General features: G+C 30.8%; 1 protein-coding gene across 1 annotated transcript in view; it reads right to left on the minus strand.

Annotated features, from left to right (window-relative positions):
• PCDH15 (protocadherin related 15) overlaps positions 1–12,923 on the minus strand; it is a 562,288-nt gene that overhangs the window by 73,114 nt on the left and 476,251 nt on the right. Inside the window, exon 27 of the mRNA XM_011361648.1 lies at positions 11,072–11,199. Within this exon, the coding sequence (XP_011359950.1) occupies positions 11,072–11,199 (128 nt within the window). The remainder of the gene's footprint in view (positions 1–11,071; positions 11,200–12,923) is intronic.

The following is a 12,923-nucleotide window of genomic DNA, read 5'->3' on the forward strand; positions in this document are numbered from 1 at the left end:
TTTTATATCTTCTTTAATCAGTCCCTATTCCAATCTTACTTCTGTTTTTATTGTTTGGTTTTTGTTTTGTCCTGGTCGGTCTTTTTTTTTCTTCACTCATCAGTGCGTTAGAGTTCTTTATATACTCTGGAGATCTTTGATTTTAAGGCTGTAGTATATCTTGGGGTCTATTGGCTTCAGGTGGTCATAAAGTATTTCAAATTACTATACTGACTTTGTCTTTTTATATGTTACTGGGATCATAAAAGGCCATCATCATCTAGAAAAAAAAAAATCCTGAGAACAAATAAAATGAAACAAATACAAAAGAGCTGTAAGTTTACGAAAACAAATGTAGTTACCACATCAAGATTCAGGATCTACTTAATCCATTGAGTTTTATTATTTGTATTCATTAGAATGTATTTTGGTGAAGCAAGACATTTCTTTGACTATTTTTGAAAAAAAAATTAAAGTCTCTGAATTTTTCAGATGTACAGTGACTTATGAACTAACCAGTGTAAATTATATTCTTGTTATATATATAATCTTGCTTCAAGCTTACTGATTTCATTAATGTAAATTGATTAGAACTACTAGGGAGTCACCATTCTTTATGACATATTTGGAATTATTTTTTTCATAATGTATTTTAAAGAAATCTAGCACTTTATTCTTCTTATTGCTAATATAAATAGGCAGTTCAAAATGAAAATACATTTAGAGAAGTATGAATAAACATTTTTTAAAAGGCTTATTTTAATCATTTTTGTTTAGATTTGTGTCATAGTGTCAGGTCAGTACAACACAAAGTTAACTGGAGGTTTAAGAAATTACAGGACATTTTCAGACAAAAGTATTTCTTATTTGCCTGAGATGTCTTTGGGATTGTGTCTTACAATACAGTCCTTAATTTAAAAAAAAATTCTAAGATTTTTAAACCTAGTATAAATATTCCAGACAGATCTCTACCAGATGATGCTAAATACAGTTCTTGAAACATAATACAGGAAAGTGCACAAAATTATCACTGTTCTACAACATATAAAATCTGCTACAAAAAATGCAAGCTTGATTCAAAAGATAATATTCCATATCATACTCTGCATTGTTACACATTTGATCATCTGAAAGACACTCAGGTATTAAATAAATTTCTAATGCTACTAGAGTGTGATCAGACTTTGAAATATATGCACTACCAGTGAATTTAGGAAAGGAAAAATGGTTTGGCCATTCATTGAATAAACTGTCCTAATATATCATGTCCAATGGCTTGAAATCTGTAAAAAAGTCTTCAAACTTTTTACTTGTAAGAAAATTTCCAGTTAGGTGAACCACTTTTCATCTACTTTTAAGAGCTTGAACTTTCCTCATTCTCTAGATATATATAGCTTGGACAAAATAGTTCCATTTCTATTTTAAGCAATCAAATTTAAGACATTCTTAATTAACTTACATTCAAACTAATAAATGTAAATTGAATTATTATTATATGAATGAAATAGTTTTAGATCTCTCTTCTGTGACAATAAAAAGACAGAAGGGGAAGAAAGAATAGAGAAGGGGAAGAATTAGTAAAAGAAATAGAGTAAAACTTAAATATGCAAAATTATCTTATCTGAACACTTCATTTGTACTTACAAAAATAAACTTCGGTTTGCCTACTCATACTAGTAGCAACAAAACTAAAATTTATTCTTGTTAAGACCAGTAAAGACAAGTATGTATCAAAACTGGTACTAATACCTCACAGCTCTCAACTTCAACGGGGAAAATGTCAGCTTAAAATGCTCAGACTCTTGGAAACAGAGTAGTTAGTAGTCATCTGTTTGCATATACTCCACAGAATTCCAAAATAGATATATAAAGTCTTTTCTAAAAATATACAATATATAATAATATAAAAATAGCTAAAGGGAAAGAAAGCAAAGACTGCGACAGAAACCAGAGAAAAAGTTATCACAATATACGTGTATTGCATTCAGCTTATAAAATTGCGAAGATGAATCAAATATTTGACTCTGAGGCTCCAGTAGATCAAAAGGAAAACATTATTAACTACAACATGGGCTGTGACCATATAACAAAAATATATCAGTTGTTAGGAAAAAAAAAAAACAATTTTCTTGACATTTGGTTTCTTCAGTGGGGTTAAATAAATGAAAAAACTGTGATAGATACATAACTTTCATAAATATATTATCAAATCTAAGCTCATAATTTTTACAGGAAGGGACATTTCTAGGGAAATGATGGGTCATGTTACTCTTAATTTTGTAATCAGGCCCAATAAAGTAACTGAAAGAATATTTTACTTATCCAAAAATAAAAAAATAATTCAAGTATTATATGGAAAGTCTTGATTAAACAGGTTAAAAGGTATGGCTATATGTAAAAATAAATGAGCATATAAAATTTTAAATGAATACCAATTTGAAATGTTAAGTTTATGGAGTAACATGGCACCTGCTTAGATGAATTTTGAATTCTAGTAGAGAAAATTGGCACATAGATATACAATAACAGTATAACGTATTTAAGTGCCAAATTAGACATCTAGTAATTCAGTTATAGGGTCATAACCAAGAAGGCAATGAACCCTCAGGCATCTATATATATTCACTTTGTTCAAGGTACAAACTATATGAGGTCAGATGACATGGCAATCATGAAGAAAACTATGGTTAGTAGAATCTCCTAAGAGATACTACTCTCTTGAAACAATGAAAAGTGTTTGTATAAAGCCAGATGTCCCATAGTTGGCAAAGGAGGATCAAAAGTAATATTTTATGGGACCTTAATTCAGACTGATCCTCATTCATATCTCTATTATATAGAGCAACTAGGAAGAAAATTATCACAAAATATTATAGTAGCTTCAAGTGACACAGACCACAAAAATCTGTGATACATAATGATTCTTTGGATTTCAAAATTAAGTATTCTAGACTATTTGAAGTTTAAAATGTAACTCTCAAGTATAATAGTAATTTTAGGGCACTTGGCATTTTTTTTCCTATGCCATTATTTTCCTAAGGTACATAACATAGAGACTATCAGAAATGGTTAAAGATGTTCGAGGGTTCCTGGTTCTAAAGCAATATTTGCATAATAGAAGACAACTGTGGCCCAGAGTAATAAAATATAGCATTCTATAGAGAGTTAAGAGCAGATCTGGGCCTGAAGTCAAGGGATTTGACTTCCAGCCAAGTGTTCTTCCACCTAGAGGCATAGAGCATAGTCTCCAGGCCAGAGTGCATGGATCTGAATCCTGGCTTCACCACTGACTAATTGTACACCTTGGAAAGATTACATCTTGTTTCAGTGACTCAGTATTCTCTTCTGTAAACTGAGAATAATCATAGTAGCTACCTCATGGGATTTTTGAGGGGAATAAATGAGTTCATTTCTTGAGAAGTATTTAGAGTACCTAGCATAGCATTATTGGAGCTTAGTGTGGGCCCCCCAAAATATGCCAAAGTGACATATTAATACTTTGAATTAAAGTTACATAAAAAGTGGCCAGCACAAAATAGGCACTCTGATCTCTCCATGTCCCTCTGAAAGCAGAAAGTAAATATCCCATGTGAAAGGTAACTTCCATTGCACCAGAAGGAAAAAGAAAGATCTTTAGCACCAGAGATAGAGAATTCTGGGCTGAGAAGCCTATATAAACAAACTTTGTTTTTTTTTACTAATTTACTACCCCAAGCCTGAACTCTACTTATTATTTAATAATTAAGCACGCAAACTCAAATTTCTTTGTCCTGTCAAATCCTCATCAATGTATTGTTTCATCCTCTAAAAAGCACAAAAGCTGCTTGATTTGGTCATTTCTTTAGGTCCCATATCTATGAGACCTCCTTATGTACATATGTAATCAAATTTGATTTTCTTTATTAATTTCTTTCACATCAATTTAATTCTTAGACCAGCCAGAAGAACCTAGAAGGGTAGAGGAAAAATTCTACTTCCCCGATAGTGTAAACAATAGGTAAGAGTTTGCTATCGGTGCCATTTTTGACATGAGCCATGTGTGTCTGGCCTAGTAAAAGATGCTACACTGGAGAAACACATGAATGTGCTGCAATTATTTTCCTTCCATCAGCCTCACATCATCAGGCTATGGCTGGGAACTAGGAGCCCTCAGAAGCCCTAATCTCTGTCTAGAAGCAAATTATATTGCTCTCTGCATTGTTAACCTTGCATAATTCTATACTTTTGCTACTAAGGAAATTTACATCTTCTAACAATAGCTGTGACATTTTTTCTCTCAATAGCAGCATTCTCCTAAAACCTCTTGTCATCATTTCACACTTATTTAGGAAATGTAATAAAGAATTAGAAATATATAAGTGAGAACTCTCTCTTTCTTGATGCTTTTTCAAAATATTATTTTCTTGTCCATAAATTTAAATATGGCTTCTTTACTTTCTCAAGAATGCAATGTTCATAGTCTTAATGACATCCAGGAGACATTAAGTCAACATTTTAATTAAATTTTTATGACACTGTGTTTTTCATATATGCAACTTGTAGAAAGAGAGATTAATCCTTGTTGCATTAACTTCTAGAAAAATATCAGAGATTTAAAAAATAGTCTTGATCATATTTTGCCTCTTCTTATATTTGCATTAAATTAGGCTATTGGTTGCAGTTAAAATGACATGTAATAAACTGGAAAAGTTGGTTAACAAATTGAATGGTGTTTCTAAAGCCAGATATGACTTGTTACCTTAATAGAGGGAACCATAATTCCCACAGGACATCTCAATTTGAATATCATTTTGTTGTCTTGATAATTATATCCTCATTTTTCGTAGAAACTTAATATGCTCTGTTATTTCTGCCATCATTCTACTTCTGCTAAGACTCCAATCCTCTCTTTCCATGGGAAGCAACAAATGATATAAATATTATAAGAAAAGGCCTTGAACTAGGATTAACCTAACTTTGAATTCTGTCTTCACTAGCTGAATGATACTTGGAAAATTAATCAACTTTATTAACCTTCATTTTTACAATACATTTATAAGTAATTGCACTGATGTTGTAATTAGATGTTTTATTTATTTGTTTTATTTGCTTATTTATTGAAATAAATTCTGCAGGCTAAAATAAGTAAGAATGTTTACAGTTCTCAAAAAGTAATAAAGACAAATAAATGGTAACTACTGTTATTAATAAGGAATATATATTGATTAATATTTCTCAAAGGTCCAAGAGGAACAAAAATGGTAATGCTTAGAGGTTAAGCTTAATCTCCTTTAGGTCCAAGAGGAACAAAAATGGTAATGCTTAGAGGTTAAGCTTAATCTCCTTTATCTCACACAGAAAATTATGAGTAATATGACAAATATACATGTTTTTCAATTTTCTTTATATTGGCCAAATAGTTGCTTTCAAAAACTTCTTTCTACATTCTGGACACTGTTTCTCTGAATATATAAAAAAACTATGTTGTAAATACTGCTTTTAGCTTATTGCTTGTCCTTTAATCATTTCTAGTATCTTTGTCAAAATAGTCTACTATTCTGATGTAACCAAATCAGTCATTTTTCATTAGAATAGGAGACTTTAGTTATTGTCATTCAACTACTGGTCTGCCCCCAAAGAAGGGTAAGTCAGAATCTTCTGGGAGATTCTGATGCATACTCCTTGCAGGCTGAGAAGCAGAGGTATGGCCCCACAGTGAGCATCACTGCGAAACTGTTGCAATTGGTACTGATATCATTGATGATGTGTTGGAGAATAAATGATAAAAACCACAGTTATATAATCAAGAAATACAAACAAAGTAACAAAACTCTTTGCTTCTAAATGTGAATATAAGATTCACATTCAAACCAAATTAGGAAAAATGGATAGCACTAAAGAATAAAAGGTTTGAAAGTAAGTTTTCATGTTTTAACAATATTGATGATGTCTCTCATCACTTTTGAAAATTTTCTTTTACTGTGCTAAAATATACATCACATGAGTTACCATTTTAACCAAACCGTACAATTCAATTACATTAGGTGCATTCACACTGTTCTGAAACCATCACCAACATTTACATCAATACTTTTTCATCTTCCCAAATTGAAACTTTGTGACCATTAAACAATAACTCCTCAGTCCACCCTCCTCATAGCCCCTGGTGATCAACATTTTATTTTCTGTCTCTATTAATTGGACTACACTAGGAACCTCAAATCATATAGTATTTGTCCTGTATCTGGCTTATTTCACTTAGCATATACATTTTTTTTAAGACTGAATAATATTCCATTGTATATATACAGCACATTTTGTTCATCCATCCGTTAATAGTTGTTTCTACATTTTAAGTAACTGTGAATAATAGTGTTATGAATATTAATATACAAATACTTGTTTAAGTCCCCACTTTTAATTCTTTTGGATATATACTAAGAGCTATACTTTTAACTGATATTAATTCTTGTATTAAAGGCTGAAGAGAGAAATTACCACCTTATTTTTTTCTCCCTATTCTTGCAATTAAAACCACTGATTGCTTGTGACCAATAAAAGTCAATTTGGTAAATCTAGTTGTAAGTTATCAGCCTTAACCCATAGGAAATATAGGGGATATTCCCATATTAATTCTTTTGTTTTGTGTCCCTTTGATACCATCCAAGAATTATTTAACATGACATGAACATTTACATTTTTGAGTCAGAAACTAAATCCCTACATGTCTGTATAAATAAAAGCCTTATTTATTTACTTTTGTTTTGGTCTAGTTTACTAGAATATTAATTCTCTAAGGGCAAAGGGATAGTCTATTTTGTTTTTCTCTGTATTTTTAGCATATACTAGGGACACAATATATATTTTCTAAAATTAACTTTTGACAATCTCTTAGCACATTAGATATACCATTTCAGAGTATGTATGTATGTGTATATATATATATACACACATACACACACACACATTTATATATATAACTTTCTATCTTTCTATTACTACTACTTACTTTGGACAATTCATTTAATAATGCTCTCATTGTGTTGTCTTTCTCCTAACATATTTTTAGTAATGCCCTTAATCCATTATCCATATTTTAAGCAAATAATTATAGTTTTATTCATTGATATTTCAGTCTCATCTTTTTAGTCAATTCTATATGTTTTCTCTTCTCTTTCCTACATACAACACCATTTTAAATTTAAAATTTATCATTATGTATTTCATGATGAACTAAAAAACTAACATGCATGTATGGTAGATGAAATATTACATTACCCAAGTATTATATAGTGTGTGGTATACAAGCCTCTTTCAAAATCCTGAGCTTCTCCCTTATTTTTTAAATCATCTTTCCATCAAGCACCAGAGCATAGTTGGCCCTGATTCAGTGCCGTTTCCAATAAGATTTTTTTCTGTCCTAAGTACGCGTTGTGAATTACCTAACTCACTTTCACTTTGATTAAATTTGGAATGGCGGAAGATTCCAGGCTTCAAGGCTAAAAGCGGCACTTGAAAATGTTCATCATTTAAAGATTTATTACTCTCATCCCCTCCCAAGGTACCTGCCTCTTATCATTGTTCCACAAACACACTCTGCACTCTGTTTCATCTGGGTTTTGGCTCACTGCGTTTCCTCTGCTTAGACTATCCTCCTCATTCAAGATTTCCTGAAGTTATTATGCTGAATGAAATGTCAGACAGAGAAAGATAAATACCATACGATTTGACTTATATGCAGAATCTAAGAAACAAAAAGAACAAACTAATTGAAAATCGACTCACAAATATAGAGGACAATATGGTGATGACCAGAGGGGAGTGGGATTGGGTAGATGGGAGAAAGGGGTGAAAGGTTAAGGAAGTACAAATTAGTAATTGATAGATTGTCACGGAAATGAGGAGCATGTCATGGAGAATGCAGTCGGCAATAATGTATAGGCTAGGTAGAGAGCCAGAGGAGAGATAGAGCAATTAAAGCAATTAGATAGAGCAATTAGTTCATTTCATAAACTGTATAAATATCTAATCAATGTATGGTTTACTTGAAACTAATAATAAAATAAAATACTAAAAAAAAAAAAAATGATTCACTGAGGAACTCTAACCATCCTTCAGTGTCATATAAATCCTTCACCCTCTAGGAAACCATGTATGTTATTTCACCAATTGAAATATCTCCTTTAACATCCACATGGCAATTTGTGCTTTCCTCATTGAATTACTATATTGTATACTTGCTTCAATACGTTGCTAAACTTTCTATCTCTTTATTTCTCTCTCTCCAACTTACATAGAATACTACATTGCATAAAAAACATGCCTTTCCCTAGCCTGAATAACCCACTGATAGACTGAAGGGAGGAATGTCCTGGAGTTCTTGGTAGTCCTAGACAAACAATCAATCCCACTGTATTTATTTATCACAGAAATCCAGGTGTTCACTCTAAGACATCTCTCACCACACAGATATCTCTTCCTCTCTTTAAACATCCTGATATGACTCAGTTTTCCACCTTACCTTTACCTCTACCACCAAACTTTCCCCCAGGACCTTCTGGAATTTATAATCCATTATCGGCAATATCCTCTAAAAATACAACCTTACCTATGAATATTACTTTCTGATTCTTCCCACCCTGCACCTCTCCCCAACACAAGATATTACTATCTCAAACAGTTGCTCCCATACTTTACGTAGTGCAGATCCTAGGAGTAGATAGATAGAAAGTATATTTCTGTCTCTGAATTGCTTCTAGAATATTATTCCACCTCCTTTGCCATCTTTCCCAATTTCTCTGAAGTAAATGCCATCATCTGAATTTATCACCCACTAAACTCTCTGGCTACAGTCCTCTACAGATCTCTTTAATGACTCCTTGATGAATAGGATATTTAAACATTTGGCTTACTGGTTTTTTTCTCACTACAATATACTTTTATTATCATAAATGATCATGTAAAAATCCACAGGGGCATTCTATTCACAGCAGTGGGTGACAGTTGATCACTCCCTCCATTATGAATCTTATTCTTTACATGGTGCACGAATTCTACATTTTCCTAGTATTCCTGCTACCTCATGAAAGTGAATTCTCATTGTCCTTTGATGAATCCTTTTCCTGACCTCTAAATGTTGAGTAACCAGGAAACAGTCTTTGGATTTTTCTATCTATACCCATTTTCTAGGTGATTTCATCCTGAACCATGATTTCTTTCCTGAATCTAGATCAGCATCTGTGACTCTCTTGCCAAGAACTATGCTTGTATATTGAAAAAGCTTCACAAACATAAAATCTCCAAAAATGAACACTTGATTTCTGCCATCACCACACCTGGGAGAGAAATGTTCGAAACCAAAAAAATTCAGAGTCTTTTTTCATTTTCTCCAATACACCATATAATCCATCAGCAAATCCTTTTGGTTTTCTTTTGACTCTCTTTTCACCATCTCCCTTGCCTACTACCATGGTTCAAGCCACTGCCGAATCTTTACTGGAAAGTAATGCACTGTGCTCTGTTTCTATTCTTTCTGATAACACTTACTCACCCACACTCCCAATCATGCACAAAATCTAGAAAAATCCTTTTATATTGTATTTTGTTACCCCTCTGGACAGAACCATTCAACAGCTTTCTTTCTAAAATTTCTAGAATAAATCTCATATTGTAGCCCTGGACTACATTTCTAAACTCATTTCCAATCAGTCTTTCAGAAACACTGACCTCCATGCTCTCTCTATCTTCAGGGACTTTATACTGGAATGCCCAGAATGCTCTTTACCTAGCAATACACAAATCTTTCTCTTGACCACATGAGTTTGTACTAAATAGCCACCAATTTCCTTTATATACTATTTGTTTATTTGCATAGTTTTGTATTAGTGGACACTTTAAGTATTCAAAAATATTTACTGGTTAAATAAATGAACTGAATCAATAATTAATGGAACTAAAATATAATATGTAAAATAAGATAAAAATCAACTCCAAAGGATTATTACTTGTAAATCATAATGAGAGACATATAAATAACGTGATCGATTTAAATTTGTGGACCGCTTTTAGTTATACCTGGTGATTCAGACCAGAAGTCAGTATTTGGCACTGTGAAAAAGCTATTTTACACAAAGAACAACAAGCTATTTTGCATGCTTTATTTGCTTGGTTGATTTTTCTCTCTCAGAATGTTTAAGGTTATAAAACTATATGTAAGAAGAGCTCTGTTAATAGGGAAAGAAAGGCAAATGCTCATGTGCAAAACTATAGGCAATCAATAGCTGGTTCTGCTCAGGGAAATATAGGCTTTATGCATATATATTAATAGCTATTTTTAAAAAAAGTTATTAAAATACTTTTAGAAAATAACTGTAACTGAGAATCTAAAATACTCTAATTTCTAAACTTTTACCTTAAATGCAAATAATATTTATCAATTTATTCCTTAATAATAAAACCTTTGTAACTTTATATATCTTGAATCATTAAAAATTCTTAAACTTAGCTGATAGTAACTAATTTGGAAAAAATGGAAATTTAGCAACTTTAGTATTGGACTGTATTTTTTTAAAATTCTGTTTGCAAACAGATTTTTTCTGACATATCTAAGTTTTTAAATTTTAGCAAAGCGCTACAATTTGTAGTGTTGTTTTACATTCATATAGCTAGCATTTTGAATTTTAAAAATTATTGTATAAAAATAATTTCAGAAGTTATTGCATTTTTTCTTCTATTAGAAAATGGCAACTTTATATTTGCCACTAGAAACTCCATCATGAGAATCTTTGGAGTTATCTGGAATAAAACCTATTAGAAGCATACAAATCTATGAAGAAAACATACATTTTTAAATATCTTGTTCAGTAGAACACATCATAAATAATTTGTTCTTATTTTTGTAGTAAAAATAAAACTAAAAATTTTGCTTAGTATTCACTTCATAATTAACCTGCATTTAGTTTGGCTAATTAAACTCATATATCTCAAAGTTAAAGATTTTGTTTAATCAGAAATAAATACTCAGTTAATCCAAACAACATGGTTATAGTTTATCTGCAAAATTTAAGCACTTCGCTTTTACTTTAGTTTTGTATCTTAATAAATTTGCTCATACCTTAACTCTTAGCACAGAAGCAAACATTCTTGCATCTTCAGATACACCTCCAATGTAGAATTTTTTCTGAAACACTGGAGGATGATCATTTTCATCCTGAATCTCAATATATACTTTTGCTGTATTACCTAGAGGATAAGAAATAATATATTTTTTACTGGTGGTTATTTATTCTAAAAAATACACTGAAGTAAATACTTATTGTACTTTATTTTTTCTGAAACAATAGAAATCACTTAAATCAAAAAAAGTCATTCCTAAATGACATGTCTAATACCATAAAATTCACAGAGGACACTGATAACGATGCTGTTGCTATTTTTTTTAATTATGACGCGTGGTAATTCATTTTACTTGATTTAATAGGCACTAAAATATTGTATTCTAGTAATTTTAATGATACAACTCAAGTGTTTATGTTTACAAACACTTCACACACATTACCAAGTACACAAAAGTGACACAAATATATAAACACCTTACATAGTAATAGAAACTTCCATAAACAATATATATATACACATGTTTTATTCTTTTTAAAATTAAATTTATTGGGGTGAAATTAGTTAATAAGATTATATAGGTTTCAAGTGTACAATTTGATAATGCAGTATCCATATATGGCATTTTATGTTTACCACCGAAGTCAAATCTTCTGTCATCATATATTTGAGCTCCTTTACCCTTTTCTATTATGCTCCTTTCCCTCTACTAATCACTAAACTGTTGTCTGTGTCTATCAGTTTTTGTTTGTCTAGTTTGTTTTTGCTTTCAGTTTTACATCTTAAAATAATGTGGTTCTTGACTTTTTCTGTCTGGCTTATTTTGCTTAGCATGATTATCTCGAAGTCCAATCATGTTTTCACAAATGGCAGTATTTCATCTCTTCTTATGGCTGAGTAATATTCCATGTATATATGTACCACATATTTCTTTAGCCAATCATCTATTGAAGGGCATTTCAGTTGTTTTCATGTCTTGGCTACCATATATTCTATTTATGCATTTTGTAAACTCCAGAGAGTGTCCAGTAAAATAATCATTTAAAATAACAATTTAGCAGTTATTAAAAATCTCTAAAATTAACATTTATAGAAACATGTAGTTAATATTTAAGCTATAAATTAACATTTATAGAAACATGTAGTTAATATTTAAGTCAATGATCGTAAGTTTCCTATAAAATAATTTATCCAACTTAAACAATTGAACTTTTTCCAAGCATTTTTATGGTATATTCATCTAATGAACAACATTGTTAGAATGTAAAATATCATGTTTCCATATCAATTATGTTTAAGTCCATATTTGTTATGAGACTAATACAGAATTTAACCATATTTAATTTAGTGCTTTAAATAAACCACGGAATAAAAATTATGATAGTATTTCTATGCCATAAATTATGAAAGCAAGTACAATTATGGAAAGATAATTATAGTATGTATTTAAATATCTAAATTCCATTTAAAATTTTTTATCTGCCAGGTTTGGGCACCTTTAACTTTATATGCATAATAACATTAATAACAATAAATATGTATATTTATTTAATTTATGTACTTATCTCAGTTTTTTAAAATTGGTTGCTCTTCTTGTCTTTAACTTCTTTTCAATATGGATTTTGTTAATTTTTCTTCTTGATTTTAAAAACATTTGATTAAATATTTAATTTGTATAATTAAGTTTTATTTGAATTGAATCATTAATCTCTGTTGCTGAACTATGCAAAAAACAATGTCCTTTTATTTGTCTTGAATTTTCCTTTATCTACTTTAAGAAATATTCTCTAGTTGTCAGTTCTCAGATTTGGTCACAAAACATAAGAATGTCTTAAAGATACAGTACCTAA

Source organism: Pteropus vampyrus, unplaced genomic scaffold (genome assembly GCF_000151845.1).
Source record: "Pteropus vampyrus isolate Shadow unplaced genomic scaffold, Pvam_2.0 Scaffold68, whole genome shotgun sequence".
Classification (NCBI taxonomy): Eukaryota; Metazoa; Chordata; class Mammalia; order Chiroptera; family Pteropodidae; genus Pteropus; species Pteropus vampyrus.